This window comes from Strigops habroptila, chromosome 7, assembly GCF_004027225.2.
Source record: "Strigops habroptila isolate Jane chromosome 7, bStrHab1.2.pri, whole genome shotgun sequence".
Classification (NCBI taxonomy): Eukaryota; Metazoa; Chordata; class Aves; order Psittaciformes; family Psittacidae; genus Strigops; species Strigops habroptila.
In genome coordinates this window covers 30,584,831-30,605,067 of record NC_044283.2, presented here as the reverse complement: position 1 = coordinate 30,605,067, position 20,237 = coordinate 30,584,831, and the positions used below count along the sequence as shown (strand labels likewise).

Here is a 20,237-nt window from a genome sequence, read left to right as displayed (position 1 = left end):
TTCAGTGAATTCCACAACATCAAATCATAACTCTTACTCCATAACTGAGAAGTCTTGAATGTCTTGTCAGTATGAATGCTCTTGATCAAAAAAAATTCCTTGAGAAATTATGCATTTCCATTTTTCTTAAGTTACCCCTCTCCTCTCCCTAACTCTCTCTTTCTTTGCTATCAGTAAGAAAATATTGATAGTCTGGAAGCCTAGATTCTGCTCTGAGCTCTGAGAAGCAATAATGATTAGAAAGGAGCTGGCAAATTAGTTTGATCACTTTGAAAGGCAGGATGAGATAGCAGGTAAGACTTGGACAGACTCAGTTTTCAGTCCTACATCAGATTTTTTTTTTTTTTCTTTTTTAACCTTTCTGGCAGTGGTGCTCTAGACAAGATAGATAGTTGGTAGAAAGCAACTATTTCCCTTCTCTTTTGTCTATATGCTTATAAGGAAGATAACCATATTTAACCCATGGCAGATATGTAGTCAAAACCCATAGAGATTATCTTGGTACATGGATCGTGCAATATGGAAAAAAAAAAACCCCAACAAACCAAAACCAGAAAAACCCACAACCAAAACCAAAAACAACTACTTCATATAATTGGCTAATCAAGAAACAACATATTATATAGCCCAAAGAGGTTCCAATAAGGGGCTTACACTACATGTAAGCCATGTTATAAAAGAAAATTAGCACTATGGCTAGAGTTGGGTTGAAATAGAAAAATAAGCATCCTTCATCAACACTTTTTTAAGACTTTATGAAAGGTTCTGATAATCTCGAAGTTTCATTCTGCACATTTGTTTTTTTCACTTCAAACAGATGAGCAGAAAAACAAAAAATTGTTAAAACTGAACTCCAACAAAGCCATAACTGAGATGTAAGCAACATTTGACTCAAATTTTATTTAATTGTTCTGTAACTTCAGTTTTAAATGCCCTGAACTTACACTAAATCCATACAAAAGATGATCTCAGAAGGCAGGTGGGTAAAACTGTGTAATTATAACATTGTGGTGGCTTGCTGAACATATGCAGTGAAAGGCTGGAAGTGGGATGGAAGAAAAAAGCTCAGGCCAGATGGCCTCCTCTAGTATTTGCTTACAATGATTCCATACCAAACTACAAGCAGCAAGGGTAAATGAGAGAAACTGTTGCCAAAAAGAGGCCTTTCCAAAAAGAGGTGTAACCCTTTTACTGAGCTCTTACTTTCTCTTACGTTGTTTTTTTTTTTCATGCATATGATCTACATTAAACCCAGGTCCTTGTTTCAGCAAAGTGAAGCTTACAGTCTTCATAAAGAGGAAAGAAAAGAGGGTATCCACCCTACTCTATGAAGAAAAAATGCAGATATTACTAAAGGAATCTACACTACCAGCAGGTCCTTGGCATCCTGGAAACTGGTTTTAGAGAAGTTCAGAATTTCCTGCAATTTATTAGTTCACATAAATTTCACAGTCCAAGTGCTACACAGAAGTAGTGACCAGAATCACTTATTATTTGGACTGTTGTTTTTCGGAACAACTGTTATTACGGTATATATAGTATTACATATTCATTCATAAAGCAACCAACCATCTGGATGTATTATTCTTCCTACATTTCCTTAAAAGGTAATTTTTAACATGGCACAACATTAATAAATTACTGTTAAAAAATTACAGATAGTACTTCAAAAGAAATAAGAGTAAGTTGGTTTTGTTTGACCATGTGCACCCCTCTATATTTGGACTTTTATTGTACATTCGATTTCCTTTGATTTCATGAAATTTCATAACATAGAATAAAATGTCATAGATCTTTATGATTATAGGTTTAACAGTGCTTCTGCAGATTGACAAAACCTACCATGAGCACTTACAGCACTTTTTTTTTTCCCCAAAAAATTAAATTAACTAAATTTGACACTACATGCTACTAAGAAAGCCATTAAAATATCAAAATCCTTAATTTTACAGAGCTGAACTGGCCAAAAGGTGGGCTTTTCAAGTAGCCTTTTTTTATTTTTTTTATTTAACTGAAGGCTTCTAAAGCTTCTGTATTTACAGAATTGCATAGCACAGGGCACAAACCAAAAAAAGACTGTTACTTTTTCCAAAAAGAATTAAAAAGATTTTGTGCTGCTATACCTCAAACACAAAACAAAAAAACAAAAATACAAAAAAAAAAAAAAAATAAAAAAATAAAAAAAAAACCAACAAACAAAAAACAAACAAAAAAATCAACTTATCTGTTTAACACATCCTTTTCTTGGCTAGGAAAAGGAAAAAGCAGGAACAAAGAAGTACCAGCCTTTCCGTTTTATAAAATGGACAAGTAATAAAAGAAGATTGGGCAGAGTTACACAGGAAACCAGTTACACTTCTAAGAACTGAATTCAAATACCTCAAGTCTCGAGATGATGCTTGAGATGATGCTTTAACATGAGGGGTAGTCTTAGCAATGAGTCACAAGTGAGAATGTAAGATAGCAATTTTCATTTCTCCACAAAGATATTAGAAAGTAGTACCTTGTTTCATTACTTCACCTTGAAATTAGTGAAAGCTCACATCGGTTTCTACATCAAACTGTTCTCACGATGAAGAAATTAGTTGTGAGCTTTGCCTCTCCAAACAGACGTGCATGTTAAGGGCATTAATAATACCTATCAAAGTCAATCGCCAATATCTACAGCACTTTGTGTGGGTACCAGTAGCAACATGATCTAGTCAATTCAACAGACAACCTACCCTAAGACAAGGACAGGCAGGTTCCATAACAGAGCACTGCTCCGCATGGCATGCCACAAAAAGAGGGGGGGAAAAAAAATCAAATTAATAAAAATTCTACTTCATATAAAGGAAAATTCTCAATTTTCTTCTCTGTTAGAAAGGACAAACTGTAATAGGGTTCAGATGACACAACTACCCATTCGCAAAAGTTCGGATGTAAGCTCAAGCTGCTGATTTTTCCTTCTCCTTTCAACAACATGCAAAGCAATCCTCATCCTTCTTTTTCTTTTTCTAGATAAAAAGATGCCACATCAATTAAAGCAGAGTTAGAAACACTAGGCAAGGAACAAAATTTTGAAGGCATCAAAAAATTGAGTGTAAGCTCCACTTTTAAAAACTAGGCAATTTGTATATTGTACCCACTATATCCCTGTATGAACGTATGTTTCAGAATAGTATGCCTGCTAATACCTTTTTCAAACTTCTTTTGATCATGACTCACGTACTTCATTATAAGAAAAATCTTCATCTATCCTCACATTACTTCACTGTCATTTTATTACTGTTACTCATACATCCTTTGCCATCTCTGACATTTATTCTCTATAGTTTTATTCTATTATGCCATCCTTTCATTGGTCACTTATGTCAGTTTCCTAGCAATTTCTATTTCTCAGGAGGAAAAAAAAAACCAAACCCAAAAAAACCACACCCACAAAAATATGATAGAACCACTAAATTCAGCATTATTCTTCTCTGACACTAGTACCTCCACATTTTCAAACAACTAAACCTTTTACAAAGCTTTCCTTTTTTCTCTATCAGCCATCTAGATGAAATTCTTGAATACTTGCAATTACCCATACATTAAGGGACAGTAGTACTATACAGTTCCTTGAGCAGGAGTTCCTTTCATCAGAATACTATGTTTCTTAGTAAGTCAGTCATTAGCAGACAAAGGACAACAGCACTAATTTCATGAATTGATTCTGTGGTTCAACAGGAGGTAGACAATCTCTAGTGATAAAGCCCTTAATCCTTTTAGCATAAAGGATTAAGCATAAAATTTAGCATAATTACTTCATAGTTTCAGATCTATTTGAGTAGTTTAAGGAAGACTATTCATGGATACCAGCACATAATTCTGATCTAAATAAAAAAAAAGTGCAAGTAGTAAGACTAAAGCAGAAGCTCATTGTTGAATACTAAATCAAGACTGTACAAGTGGTCAGGAAGCTTTAATGCAAATGGTGTAAGTATGTTAAGAAACCGCCATGTAAACACCCATACTCAGCATTAATTTCTGCGTTGAATATTAAAAAATCAGGTACTTTATAGTGGATAGCTCAGTAACTCACGCTAAGGAAACTGGAAGTGGAATGAATGTCTACATTAGAAAAAAAAAAATTTACTGTCAGTGTTTACCAAAATAGCACTGCATTCTCATAAACATGGACATATCATGATGTCTAAATTCTTACTTTCTGAAATCAACTTCCAAATTAACATGAAATCAAATTCCTAAAGGTCTATGCATTTTTCCATTCTTAGAAAAAGTGACTACAGACCTAATGACAAAAAACAGCTTAAAGTGCCTCTCTAAGCTAATTTTAGAGCATATTCTTTTAACTCTTTGTGGACTCAAGATTCACTGAAAAGACTTCAGTGAAAATATGTTTCTTCCAGAACATTTTTACTATCAAAACAGTTCATTAAATTCAGTAAAAGTTCCATTTTTACTTCTTGGGAGAAGTACAAACTCCAAATTACTCTGGAAAACAAAGCTGCTGTATCAGCTAATGAACTTGTAATTTTCTCCCTCACAGCCAGGCAAGCTTAAGTTCTGCATGAAAGCACAGTGCCTTCATTGCTCAAAAAAATGATGTTGCTATAACTGAAGAGCTTCAGCTAGATTTTTAAATCATTTAAGATACATGCCGATATACTAATACACTAACATAATCGTAATTACATCACTTGAACATGGTGGGATAAGAAAAATGCTATTAAAGATGAAAGTTGTACTTTCTATGAAATTATGTCATCTGAATATGCAATATACACTTAGATTTACAATCTCTCCAACGTAGCTCACTTGGGGCTCTTGTAAAACGAACATACCTAACGCAGCAGCATATTTGACCCAAATTTATGAAAAGGCTGGGGGTAGAAATATCATTCAGTTCTTACATAGGTGGAACTACCCCCACTGGTACTGCTACTGATGGCACTACGGGTTGCTAAACCTCCAACAACGTCTCAAGTAAAAGCCTAGAGTGGGATGACTTCAGGCTTCACTGTTTTATGGTGTAGCCCACTTACCAATATGTACTCTACAATATAACATATTTTGCACTAAAATAAACTTACCAGCTTTAGTGCCTCTCCCACATCTAGCATTCCATTAAAACTAAGTCAAATATGGTGATATTTGACCACCCATAGATTGAAATCAAACACCACTACAATCTTGTGCTATACTCTCTTTTGCTTTGTATCTGTAGTTGTAACACAGTACTTAGTTTAACTAAGACATAGAGAAGCAGTTAGCTGAAGAATCTGGATCTACGGCAAACAGGAAAAACAAGAATTGAGACAAGGACCAGCAATTCCAGATTTTAACAAGCTTCTCCTGCCTCCCACCAGGTGCTTAAAACCCAGATTTTGTGTAATCTCCCCTCCTGAACAGTCTTGTAAAATACAAACAGCCTGGAACAGCAGAAGAAAAATGCTGATTTGAACAGCTTTATGTTCCCAGTAAGGTCTTCATTACTTCTAAATATTCAAGGGCTAGTACTTTGAGCACTGGGCATACTGCACTCTACACTTACACTCTACACTTCCTTCAGCTACCTCCACTGACAAAGGTAATTACAACTGAGGAGGTGATAGCACTTTAAATGGAGAAAATGAGTGCACAGAGGTTATCCTGAAGAACCCTCACTACTTAAAAGTAACCTTGATTTCTTTCACTGCCCTCCATGTGTTCCCCAATTTAGAGGTTTGGCAGGCAGCACTTGCGTCCAGATGGTGGACAAGAAAACCTACTTGAACAGATTATTACAATGTTTTACACTAAACAGTTATTGGATTAAATGTATAAGTACTGTGGGAACCCAGGACTTTCCCTCTTTTGAATGATCATCATTCAGCTAGAAAATGATCTTGTCACTCCTCCGTGGCGCAGTGAATCCTGCAACCTTCACTGAAGCTCTGTGGCTGTGCAAGAGGGAAGTTTGACTAGACCAGTATCAGCGAGTAGTGCAATGCAAATGGGTATGCAGAGCAAAATAGCTGGTGCTGAAACCGTAATTACCCCCACCCTGCAGGATTTTGCTTCAAACTAATTCTAAACTGGTTCCAAGGATGGATTACTAATTGCAGTGCACTACCTGCACTTCTGGAGTGCACACTTAAGCTTAATTTCAGTAACAGAATCCAGTTCGCACACTCAGAGACCATTTCAGAGTGTAAACACAGGGCAAAAGCAACCAATACACTTCAGAGCAGGAGTCTGCTTTTTGAATCAAAACAATGCAAAACCACCTTAAAGGGACCTAAGCACCCAGAGGAGCAGACAGACAAGTGTTTAGGGGACTTCATGTGACAAAGGGTATCACTTCCCAGAAATCAAATGAATACCAACTACTCCCACTACGTCAGTTTCCCAGACACACTCTAACCACAATGCTACTGTACAGAAGGTTGAGATGTCACATTTCATTGACAAATTAAAACATACTGTGCATGCTACAAGTTCATAGCACACAATTACTTACAAATGCCCAGTTTCTGTTCACAGATGGGCTAAACCACAAGATCCCAAGTCAGATGAAGACTGTCCTTCCGTATTTACAAAAGCAGAACCTAGGTGCCCATTACTTTTAAAGAAATTGTATAGCATTAGCAGCCTCCATAACCAACACACAGTTACACAAGAGCATTTTGGACGAAAATTTTACTTTGAAAGCTACATTCTGCTCGAGGTCTGGTTAAAGCATTTTACAGGATCAAGGTTTAGAATTACATGAAGACATAAATTCACAGCTGTCCACAACAAAGCAAATGACATTTCATATAGACCTGGGCAAATGTGTGTGTGTAAATCTATCAGCATTGACTGATGTACCCAGCTCAGAGGAAACAAACAGAAAAATAAGACAGCCTACCATGCATTTCAGGTGGAAAATGATTGGCAATGTCCCCAGACAAAAAAGGATAAAGCAAATGAAATCCAATGATAACATCTGGAGCCTGTCCAGTGAGTATTACTAATGTTTTATCTTAGTTTCTAAACAAATTGCCCACTAAAGAAGTTAGTGCACTGCTATTAATAAACAGAGATTTGAAGAAAGCTTATAGACAAGAGCTTCTATCCACACCTAGAAGAGAAAGTGTCTCACAACAGATGAAAATATTTACACAGTTACCTCAGTATTAATGTGTGATTCCTGTCAATTTCTAACAATTTCTGTCTCACCACTCAAAGCACTGTCACACTGTCAACATCTGAATCTATGTGCTGTGGACAAGTAAGAGGCATAACAGTCCTAACTTGAATTTGGATTAAACTTCCTCAAACTGATGTTCTTGGCACTACCAGTTTCTATCCTCTAACAGATTTCTAAAAGATTTAAGGATCATCATTTCTGAATACATTTGTTCATTGAACTTGGCTTCTCTTACACCTTAATAACTAAACCTGGTAAACATTTTTACTATTTTTTAAGCCAAGGTCATGTCATATTTCCTTAAAGAAAAAGAATATCATTCGAACAATTTCCTGAATGTAATTACCAAATATCACCATCTGAACTTTGTGATAACAATTACTGCTTAACTGTAATAAAAGGACACATCTAAATAGCATGACCAAAATATTCCTGCTGGGTCAAAACAATATTTGTTTTAGTGATCAAAACTTGTCTTTTTAGAAGTGCATGCATCTCAATGTGTGCTTTTTAACATATTCACATCCAATTTGCGTGGCATCATATTTCACAGGCACTTTGCCTCAAATTCAGATGAACTGCTCATAGACAAGAAAAAGTTGATCAGATTCAACACATCCACACGATCAGGTCACTCATTGAGCAAGTCACATTTCAGCATGAGATAAGTTTGAAGAATCCAGGACTTGCTGAGGCAACATGTAGGAGGAATCTGGTTACTAATTAAGTTTATGTGTCATTAACAGCAATTCTATTTAAGGCATATCACTGGTAGCGGATAAGAAGAAATCTTACCAACTTCAGTCATCCATCACCATAAAGATTGATCCACTTCAAACTGATTCTTGCAATAACCAACTACTAGACACATAGATAGCCTGAAACCCCTTTTACAGTATAATGGCAACATAAATGGCCGATGAAAATCTAAAGCTTTCTTTTGGAAATGAAGTCAGAAAGATACAAGCTTAAGAGCAAATAAAAAGTTTCACTTCTTCATACTTTTACAGTAAAGCACTGCATTTAGTGTCATATTAACCTATTTATATATCCCATTAACTCTGCAAGTCTAGTTATTGTAGTAAAAAGAAAAAAACTTCTAAGACTACTTCAGAAAAGTAAAGCAAGATAGCATCTCAGAAATCACTGTATACAACAAATCTAGAACCTCTGGCAATTGATGCCCTCTTCATTTCTATAGAGCTTTTAATAGTTCTTGTTTTCCCTTATGTACTTTTTCTATCTATCTCCCAGCCCAATAATAATAAAAACCCCAGCTTTATCAAAGAAGTTAACTTCAGCAAGTTGCCTTTGTTTTCCAAAACATGCTATTCAGTGAAACGCGTGATGGGATTTCCGTTGAAATCACTAGGATGTTAATTAATAATACACTGGACATGAGGTAAGCACGTTTACCTTTTTTTTTTTCATTGGCTGGATCCATGGATAGAAGGTAATGAAGTTCACTAACCACAGGCATCTGCAACTTGTAGTAATTCTACTTCATACCCAATTAACAAGTTGTATACTCTACCTGTATAAAAATACTCAGACACTGCAGTAAAGGAAGATGAATAATTCTCAATGCTCTCTAGGAGTCTGAACGTGCCCTACCCTTACACATTCCAGGCTTTGCAGTGAGATTCATTTGCCAAGGTGAGTAGCTCTGGAGAGGAGCAAGATTCAGGAACTAGATCCTGTCATAGTTGGCCTATGTAAGGCAACTGGATAAGGAAAGTAACTGAACATGCAGACAGCAACAGTAATATGAAATTATTAAAAAGCCAAACTAAAAAGCAGAGCAGAAAATAGTTTTCATCCTTCAAGTAGCAGATGCTATAACCTATAACCCTGAAAAAAATTGTGAGTTCAAAAGGTCATCCCACAAAGGGACTGCACAACTGTAATTATCACTTATGTTAGGAACTCGATGTACAAATATTGTATGCAACACAGCCAGACTCTGCTAAGCTTAATGACCAGTATGTCTGAAATTCAAAAATAAGTTGCTTTAGATTCAAAAGAAAAGAAAAAGTAATGGAATAGCACAATCAGGTTAATGACTGCAACTGCTGAGGATGAAGAACTTGGGGTATTCCAAAATGGTATTATTGGATACAATCATCAGAAGAAAAAAAAAAATCCTAACCGTAAATCCTATTAGGTGGGAGAACAGTCTCCCCAGAGAAATGACAGAAGTCCTGCCACCACTGGAGCAATCATGAAGAAGAGTGTTGACACAAATAAGCCTGCCCTGGCAAAAGTGCAAATCTTTTTCATCTCAAATTTCTGAGATTCTTTTTGTCATCAAATATTGTTTTGGGGTTTTTTTGTTTTAGTTTTTTTAATTCTGTCATAAGAAAAGCAATCCATTCAATGCAAGCATAAATTTGCTTATCTTTCTTAGAATGGGAAGGACTTGCGATAATAGCATATAAAAATATGAATTTCTCTATTTGAAATGCAGCTTTGAGGATCACTATAAAATATCTTTCAATTTATTTCATGGCAATCCCTCATTATTGGAAGTCTTAACAAAAAGTAGTTATTACATTTTGATATACACACCAAACATTAAAGAAGATATTTTTTTATATATCTAATAATATCTCTCATAGCACTAGTTGAAAAGAATAATACTTTTTTATTATGCCTACTTTCAGATTTATTAGAGCAAGAGGCCTAAAACAAATACCAGGTAAAATTCCTTTCTTAGTTCTGATCAGTATTTTAGTCAATAAAATGTGACCTTCAAAGTACTCTTTTTTATTTTTTTATTTATTAAAAGAATAAATCTGAAAACCCAAAACCTTAACAAAACAAACCAAACAATTAAAAAAAAAAAAAAAAAACCAAACCACACAACAATAATGCTTTCCCATTCTAATTGTACTGACTGATTTTTCCAGAGCACTTAGAATTCCAACAGATACAATCTGTATTTTCCATGCGGTCGCACAGGATATGCTGTATAAATGGTTACAGAACAGAACAGGGGAAGAGATCAATTACGCCACTGATCTGTCTTATGACAGCAAGGATGCCAAATGGAGATACCTGGGACAGAAAACTTTCAGTAATCCAATTACAAAATGCTATCAGGCTGCTGTAAGCATCCTTTATTTCAATTATTGTATGCAATCACTGAACACATCAAGGTTTTCTATATAAGAACTGCTAGTTAATTTTTTTTAAGTTTCTCCAAAGCTTTAATTAACTAGGAATAGAAGAGATATAAGGGGCTTTGCTGCTTGTAAAAAGAGCAGAAAAATAAAAATTCTTGCAAACGCTTTTTTTCCCCGTTCTTTTTAGGATAAAGTAGAAAAAAATATTTAGAATTCCATTTACAAAGAACTTCACATTTTCAGGCATGCCATATCGCTGTTATTTCATTTCAAACCCAGGACAGTTATTTTAAAGCTTCACAGCTTTGACTGAAAGAACACTCTTCTCTCTCTACTGCAACAATAGATAACATGGCAAATTACATAAACGGACATAAACCCTGTACTTAAAATACATCTCTAAAATGCCTTGCAGCCAAATCTATAGTCAGGACTAAGTTTCCCTTCACAGGTTCAACCTTTCCCACATCTCAGTTTGTAATTAAGTTTTTAAAGAGGACTCTAGATTTGGTGTAACTGCCAAACATTTTCCTGCATGCTGAAATATGCAGTGCTCCACAGTCTGAAGACCAAAACCAACATTTTAAAATAAAAAGCCTTTATATTCAAGTTTAATGATAATTTCTATTTTCAATAGATAAATAGAAGAAACTTAAGTTTTAATCACCACTATTTTGTTGAAGTAATATCAGACATCCTGAGAGACCCAGAATGTCTCTCATACGTGTGCTATTGAATCTATGCTGAACACTACTCATTCATCATACATCTATCTTCTTCTTTTTCTCTACTTGCTCTACCATGTTTCTCATAATTTCTTTCTCTCAATTAAATATGAAGGCAGAACATTGATCAGAAGGAAAGAATGCTACAGATCATTGAAAACAGCATCAGGAAACTAAGTTGTGCCCTTTTCATTCTGGAGCAACAGAGACTAAGGGCAGCAGGTTTTGCTCACTCTAGCTCTGAAGGGGTGAGAATTGCTACATTTATGGTGAAATACCACCACAAATTAGACTAGGAAAGGAACTGTAAAGCAGAAGGTACTATTCTGGCTGCAAGGGAAGGAACATGGTAATAACCATCAATAACCTTGAATAAACAAGATGGGCTTATTAGGTAAACCCAAAGGAAAACAAGAATACATGGCACAGAAACAAGAGGATACTGCCAATCTATCCCAGTTGATTTCACATAAAACAGAAGAAAGTATGTTCACAACTGAAGATACTCTGAGGAAAATTATCACATTTAATACTCAAAGCCTTAAAAAAAAAAATACACAGCTGCTTCTATTTATAAGGGCGGGGGGGGAAGGGGGAACTGGAAAAACTGTCAAAAAGCTACTTTTAGTCCCTGTCTAAATAGAGAAGAGTATATATCAAAAAATAATCTGTTCTTTATGGTCATGGTGAGGACAACAAAATAATGGGCTCAAAAGTGTAGGGATCATACACACAGAAATTTAGGTTAGATCTTGGGAGGAGAGGAAGAATCCTTTTAACAGTATGACACAGTAACAGGTTACCTAAGGAAGTTGTAGAGTCACCAGCACTAAAGGCTTCTAAGAGCACATCAGATAGACATTTGTGAGGAACAATAAAAGCAAGGATGAGCTCTGGGATAAAGGATCAGTGAGATTGTTCTTCCAACTCTATCTTCTACATTTTCTGACAATTGGTGTTAATTTCTACACCCAGTTGTGGAAAGGGTGAGAAACACAGGGAGGAAAATATAAGGAACAGTGATAGAGATACAAGACTTGAAATACTTCAAAAATACTCAGCACAAACTAAGTCATTACAGACACTTATTGCGGATAAGCCAGTAATGGAGGTGAGCAGAGGCCACAGATCAATGGGCAGACCTATTGCTTGAAGCAGAGCTTAGGCCTTTTGGCGACTATAGGGTTATTTAGCAAGAGCAGCTAAGGCTATGTATAAGGAAGTGTGAGCAGAAGCCACAGAGACTTAGCAAGAGCAGCTAAAACTATGTGTAAGGAAGTAACTTTGTTATGTTTGGACTTTCCACTGCGAGGAAAAACAGGATGTGAAACCACAAAAGCAGAATGTCTTAAGGGTGGTGACAGATATGCAATATTTAGCAAGTAAACCGCAATATTTAGCAAGTAAGCATGTTGGACTTTTAGGGAGGACCAATGAAATCATTGTATCCAGGTGTATGACACACAGCTAACAGAGCAATGTAACTATATAACCAGACGTATCAGCAACAAACTTTGGCAATCGCTTGATCACATTGATCGTCTCTGTGTTGTCCGTGACTCCCGCGTCTACAAGTGGCACCCGAACAGGGACCCTCAGGTCAGCGATTCGTATGGACGAGTCTGACAAGCCGACGAAAAAGAGGGGGCGGAGAGCCGGTCGACATTAGCACTGCCCCGGTGCTGGACGACAGTCAGGTACCTGCAAAACTTCGGAAATCTCACCCGGATCAGGTGAGCGGCCGGGGAGGAGATGGGGCACTCCCTATCCAAAGAGGAATAGGCAGTGGTGAAGCTCCTCCAACATATTCTCTCTAAGAGAGGGTTGCAATATGACAGTGCCGCCTTACAGAGGCTGTTAAAATGGTCCCATGATCGTGGCTTTATCCCCACGGTGCAGGCAGAACTTGCAATTTCTGAATGGGAGCGTATGGGACAAGCGCTGTGGGATGAGATCAGCAAAGGGACAAAAGATGCGCAGAAACACTCCACTTTGTGGAGGTTGATGTTAGAGACTTTGAAAGAGATGAAATCAGAGCAAATGGCCGTGGCTTCTGTACTTATGGCCACTGCGCCCTCTTCGGAACAGTCAGGTTCAGGAGCAGATGCCACAGCTATGGCGTTTGCTCCTCCTGTTGTGCCTGGGACGATTCCGAAACAGTCAGCACAAACAGCAGGCAAGGGAAAACTCCATCGCCATCTGCAGAATGCATCGCAGACGACAGAAGTGGCTGCTCGTGCGCCGGACCCAGAGGAAGGGGACCCGAAGTCCGAACTGGATCTGGGTCCGGACTCTCCGGAGGCTGAGCCAGACTTGTATCCTCCACTCCCTGATTCTGACTCTGAATCTGATCAATCGGTTTGCTCGGCTCATCAACATCTGGTCGCAGGTTCGGGAGACAAACATCAGTCCATCCTACAAAGGCTGGCAGCCTTGGAAGCCAGCGGCAAAGCAGCGGGGACATCGGCTCCACCCTCTTCTAACCCTTTTTTGAAAGGGGGGCTTAGTGGGGATGGGTCCATGGGATCCGCCGGGAGTAATAATCCAGCACATCGTTGGCGCGTGTTCATTCGGGATGCAATAATTGATGGGGAACTTACTGATATGGGGCCTTCCGCTTATCCAGTGTTTACTACAGCACAGGGGACAAAAGAATGGGAGGCACTAGACGTAAAAATAGTTAAGGAGGCCTGACAATCTGTGAGCACCTATGGCCTGAAATCATCTTATACTCAGGCCATAATTGCTCACATATTTTCAGCTTATATCTTAACACCGTATGATATTCGGTTGCTTGCCCAGTCGCTGCTTGTTCTGCATTTGCAGCTGTGGTTTTTTAATAAGTGGGATCTAGCCTGCCAAAGGGTTGCTAGTCAGCCTCGCCAGCCGGGAGATCCGTTGTTTGGAGTAACAGCCGATGTTTTGTTAGGAAAAGCTCAATATGACGATCCGCAGACGCAAGCTAATGTGCCAACGGCGGTTTTAGCCTTGTCCCAGGAGCAAGTGTTGAAAGCTTGGTATGCCCTGCCTGATGATAAAACTGCTCCGGGTTTCTTGTCTGTTAAGCAGGGTCCAACAGAATCTTACCAGCAATTTATTGATAGACTGTTTGACGCATTAAGAAAACATCCCGATTTGAGTGATGAAATGAAGGGAAAATTATTAGATATTGTGGCTTTTGATGGGGCCAATGATCAGACGAAACAAATTCTGAGTACGTTACCAAGGGGAACGCCTGCTGCCCAGCTGCTTGAGGCAGTGGAGCGTATGGGGCATAAACAAAAAGCGGCGTATATGGCTGAGGCATTCGCTGCTGCCGTTCAACCTTTTGCGCAGAAGAAAGGGAGAAAAACTAGAGATAAGAGATGCTATAATTGTGGAAAATTGGGTCATATTCAAACACAATGCCAGCCGAAACCGGCCTCTAACAATCGGGTGGTTGACCAAAATGGACAAAACTTATATTGCAGAAGAGTAAATTACTGCAATGTTATTATATATCATCAGCATCTTCTTGAGTAGATTTATGCTCAACAGGATATTTCAACTTGATGAAGCTGATATGTTGGTCTACACAGATAGCTTTCCTATGTTAGATTTCACAGTAATGACAAACTTACCTACAGAAAAACAGCTACTCCAATTGCCTATGAGTGATTTAACCAAGCTTCTGAATCATCCACCTGAAAGCTCAAAAATAAACTTAATCCTCTATGAGAAATGCTTTTAACAGTGCAAAACCAATGTCTTCCTTCTACACACACAAAAAAAAATCTTATCTACATAAATTGCCCATGCAAAGCAATTTATAATACAAAGCCAAGTGGTATATTTCAAAGTGTAATATTCTCACTCTGATTCCTTTCAAATTTTCCTAGTTTTACCTACTTACAATTTGTACAAGATATATTAAAACCATCAAAACATGCCTGGGAACATGCCCTACAGAAAATGCATGTATGTTAATACAAATCTATTATCTCAAACACTGTGGAAACAGGCAATTATTATTTTCTTCCACTATGAATATAGTTTCCAACAGAATATTCCTTATTGAGTTACTTGTTGCTATTTCCATAACCAGGGTTATTTTTTTTTTACTTCACTTTAAATAAAAGCACTGCTCAACACCAGAATTAAACTCATAAAAGCAGTCTTCAAATCCAGTTAGGTCTTACACGTGAGGCATGGGAAAAAGATATGGTGTTGCTCTTCATCTAATTTCAAAATTATTACATTTTATCTGTGGTCATTTTAAGACAATTCAATGTTTTCTATCTATTTCCTCAGTGGTGAAAGCTGTCACGGGTGACCACAATACAGAAAAGTGAACAGCAGGATTAAAGAGAAGCAATAGGAATGTTTGTATGCTTTCGTATTCCGATGGCCATTCTAGAAATAGCTTCCACGACACCGATGACTAATCATCAACTAATGAAAATCCACTCTTTAATAGTTATTTACATTTTTACAAATTTAATCAAATCTAAGGTGGACCTCAGCACTTTTCAGTAATTTGCCAGAGAAGAAAGCTTCTTTAGTTATCATTAAAAATATTTTACTGTATAGGACAATGTATTTTAGTAATTTAAAAACTTACATTTTCCAATCTAAACACAGCTATAACATAGTGTTTAACAATCAACACAAAAAGTTACACTAATGTTCTCTCATTTCCCCATTCATCTTTCTCTAACAATAAGTCCTTTGAAACATCTAATACCTTAACCCAGTCCTCTCCTTTCTGCAAAGTCATTATTTCCATCTTTGAGGCTCATACAACTGATCCAGCCACCTCTAGTCATTCAGACTTTATGTATACTTTTCTAGGTAGTCAATGCTTCAAAAGAAATAAAACAAAATAAAAATTGAAATTATTGTTGTCACCAAGGATAGTTTCCTTGCTTAAGCTCCAGTTCTAACATCACAAGTTCTTCTCATTTTCAAGTACTTTTCAAGTACTCAATGTTTTCAAATAGCTGATTGGGAATGAAGTTTCCTTTCTCTAGTCCTTAACTTCTCTTTCCAGAAAACCACTCCAACAAAGATACACACAAATCAAGTGGGAAAGAGGAAACAGAGATGTGAATTCTTTTTATCTCACAAGATACACATTTTAACCCTATTACATTAACTCTTGGGTGTTCACTTTGAAACAATTCACTATATGTTCAATCATTTTTCCAATTTCCATGAAAGCTATGGCAATCTTACCAATCTTTGTATAGAAGAACTTAGGTTCATTTTACACATGCAACCTCCACCATCTTTGCCTTTTACTACTGTACTTCTGGACAGTAGTGTTAACAGGAACCTCCCATAGCACAAGACCCTGCGCTCTTTTAATTCATATAATTTTACTCAGAACAGTTTTAAAATGTTATTTCCAAACTGCTTACTGTAAGAAAGTTCAAGTCTCATCTTCCACATACAGACATTTTTCCCCCTTATATACTGGGCAAACTACTAAATCTTTCAACATATGGTTAGCAGGGCAAGAAAAGGAGCTAGACTTTAGCTGTAACATATATAACACGGACACATATGAAGTAATATTCATAGTATGCACACAATGTATAAAATGCCAAGAATCCCTAAATTACACTCTCCTTTAAGCTTGCATTTAAAGTGAAGCAAGCACTTAAAATGTTCACTAGTTTACATAAAGATGCCATTGTAGATACCGTATGTCTACATAAAGCTGGTGTTTTGCCTGTATGAGCAGTATTCAGTCCATTGCATTAACAGAAAAATATTAAACAGGAATTAAAAATGAAGGTAAAAAGATGCAGAAGACTGAGAGTGTTAGCCAATCAATTACATCAGTTAAAAAGGAAAAAACTTAATACCAAGCTTTATAGAGGAGAAATACCAGCTTGAACTGTAGTACCAAATGGCTAGGCAAAACTATCCACTTCAGTCCTCTTACGTACCACCTCTGCAGCAACACTGGGAAACTTTATAGGAAGCTATTGCAGATGTCCATTTTAATTTGCCATTATTTACTTGGTAGGAAAGGATTCTGTTTAAAAAGAAATAAAGGTGATTTCAGCTATCTTGGTAGCACAGCTGGCACTCCGTATGAAAGTGTCAACAAAAGTTGCAATGCCATCACCGTACAAGAGAATCAGGAGTGTCAAACATTAAAGACATTCTACTTAAAATATATATATACATATTAATAAAGTTTTGAAAATAAGTTAATTATAGCAGCAGAAGAGCAACACATTACTACATACTCTTTCCAGAAAGAGGGGAAAAAGAGAACGTATGGAGTGAAGGTGGTTTTTTTCACACTGATACCCAAGGGATTTATCTCAACCTTGGTTACTACTTAACCTGGTAAGACTACAGAGTCACATCACTACTTACATATTTAAACAAGGATTTTGCATACTAAATTTGGTCTTTTAAAATCATAGAATATCCTGAGTTGGAAGGGACTCATAAGGATCATTGAGTCTACATAGGGCAACCTAAAAGTTAAGCCATATACCTATGACCATTTCAAAAAAATTCTTCAACACCTATAAGCTTGGGGCCATGACCACTTCCCTGGGGAGATTGCTACAGTTTTTGACCAGCCCCCCAGTGAAAAACATTTTTCTAATATCCAATCTGAACTTCTACTGAGGCAGCTCTAAGCCATTCCCTCAAGTCCTGTTACTAGACACCCGAGAAAAGACATCAGCACCTCCCTCTCTGTTCCCCCTCATTTTACTTCTTTGGCCAATAAGCCTTAGTAACCTACATAATTCTTTAAAGGAAAACCAAGCAAATTTTTAATCATTCTCCTATTTGAGCAGGCAGTTCAAAGAGAGGATCTGTTAGCAAAATTGTTCTTTCCCTCTCCCCCACCACCACAAAGCACAAGTCCTCTGGCAACACTAACACAAGATGCAAAGTAACAATAACATAAAAAATTCCATATTTCGGTACAGTTATCCCTTCCCCTAAGTGAAGTTACAGAGCAACTGTAAAGAGACCATACTGATTGGCCTAGCACTTGGTATATGAGAACCTGGCCTGAAATCGAGGACAAGCTAGGGAGTGAAGTGTAGTAAGCTCTAGTAGCACTGAAACTGGACAAAGACAAATATTTACACTATGTATTTTTGCACACTCCCTTTTTAAATGCTGAAGATAGACTTTTGCTACTGAAACTGAATTACAATTGCCCCTTCCTCCAGATCTCTCCTACCCAGAAGTCACCTTTAAGAGAGTACCAGCACCCACACCCATACATACACACACCTGCTGCCATAGCTTCAGTCTTGTTTATTATCTCAAAACATGTACTTTACTTTTCACCACAAACACGGGGTTTACCATCACTCTTCTGCCGCCTCGCCGCATACTAGTGTTTCTCACCCTCAGCTGGCTGCAGAGGCACTCGAGGCCCACCGCGGAGGCCAGCCGAGCGCAGAACGGCGCTCCTCGCCTTTATTTGCTCAAAATCGGGGAGTTAAAGGCCCACCACCACCACGGACGGCACCCGCCTGGGCTGGGACATCAACCTGGGGACCGCGAACCCGGCGCTGCGCCCACCCGCCGCGGCGCTGGCTCCCGCTGCCCTGGAGACGCTGCCGGCCACCTTCCGCGGGGCAGGGCCAGCGGCTGCCCGCGCCCTCCGCCCCAGCCGCGCCCCCTCCGCGCTGGAGAGGGAAAAGAGAAAAGCCGAGACGGCGGGGCAAGACGAGGGCGGCCGGCCGCGCGGCGTGAGGATCGCGGGGCACGCCGGGCTCAGGGCGCCGGGCGGAAGCGGGGCGCCGCGGGCGGCCGCGGCAGCTGAGAGGGGGAAGGCAGCGCAGCGGGGCAGCCCCAGCCCCTCAGCCGGGCGCGATGGTGAAAGAAGCGAACGTTTCTACCTCCTTCTTTTTCTGTCCTCCCCCGAGCTGGCCGCAGAGAAGGAGCAGCAGCAGCAAGAGGAGGAGGTAGCTCCCGGCCGGCAGCAGCAACCGCCGCAGTGCCCTCGTAGTCAGCGCCATGTTCCCCCCGCTGCCCGACCGCTGCCCTCCGTCGCCGTGCACCTGCGGCACCGCTGCCCACCTCCTTCCCGCTGATGGGCTCGGGCTCTGGCCAATCGCGTCGACCCGGGGGCGCGGAGGCTCTTGGGAAATGTAGTTCTCCTCCGGCTCGCTTGGCCGCGTGTCTCCTGAGGCGATTCGAAGCCATGTCGGCGGCGGCCGCGACAGCACGGAGGTGGCGGGCCGCGTCCGGCGGCCGTGAGGTGGCCTTGGTGCGGGGCGCCTGGCGGGAGGCCACAGGCTCAACCCCACACTCAGGTGATGTATGATGGAGACTTGCTGTCAGCTTTGGCATTTGCAGTATATCATGCCAAGGCTGTGACTCCGGAAACAGTGATGTTCCCCAAGAAGGGGATGGATGTTTTCATCCACCTGGGATTGGGGTGACTGGCTTCACACCTGCTGCTCCAAATTCACTGGCACAGCTACCTGAAGCACGAAGTGCACTTGTGAATCCAGACTGTTAAAAAAAAAAAAAAGAAAATCCAAGTACTCACCGTGTGCTGCATTAGTTACTTACACACATCTGTGGTGAAGACTCAGAAGATGAAACCATTCTTTCTTTGATTTTATCGTATCACTTTCTGAGATTTTATCGTATCACTCAAAAATGTTCCGAATTTTATAATCAAAACACCATAATAAAGCTGAGGCACTGAAAGTATTCAAAAGTATCTGTTTATTTTGCACAAAATTTTTAGATGGTATTTTGATTATACGCTAATTTGATACGGCTGACTCCTTGGCACTGAACATCAAAACAGGAATCAGGCCATTGTGTTCCTTCTAATTATGTTTGCAGTGCGCCTTTCAGAAGTTACTTATACCCATAGGAATTGTAGATCATACTCTAATAATCTACCAGACGCTTAACAGGTTCAAGAGAGTTCAGGCTGTCTGTTATGCACATCCATCAGATTCTGACTGTCACTAGACAAAAATAATCATAAAATGGTATGCAACCTGAACCCTGCTTCTCAAGTATTTAGGAAGGATGGCCCAACAGCCCTTTAGTATAGACTCTGAGGTCAGGCACCAGGGCTGCAGTAAGTCTTCAAAATAGGTGATGTCCATACACCAACTTCTTTTTTTTTAAAGAAAGAGAAGTCACAGATCATGACACTCCAGATTTCAGCTACATTTCAGATTTTCAGCTGTTCAGTCAATAGCTGCTTCCTATTTGGAAATGAGGAAGGAATGAGTT

At 38.9% G+C, this 20,237-nt stretch overlaps 1 protein-coding gene across 1 annotated transcript in view; it reads right to left on the bottom strand.

The window, feature by feature from the left end:
• Nucleotides 1-19,069, bottom strand: part of TUSC3 (tumor suppressor candidate 3) — a 145,897-nt gene extending 126,828 nt beyond the window's left edge. The window contains exon 1 of the mRNA XM_030492196.1: nucleotides 18,875-19,069. Coding sequence (XP_030348056.1) covers nucleotides 18,875-18,994 — 120 coding nt within the window. The 5' untranslated portion in view covers nucleotides 18,995-19,069. The remainder of the gene's footprint in view (nucleotides 1-18,874) is intronic.
• Between the last annotated feature and the right edge of the window lie 1,168 nt (nucleotides 19,070-20,237).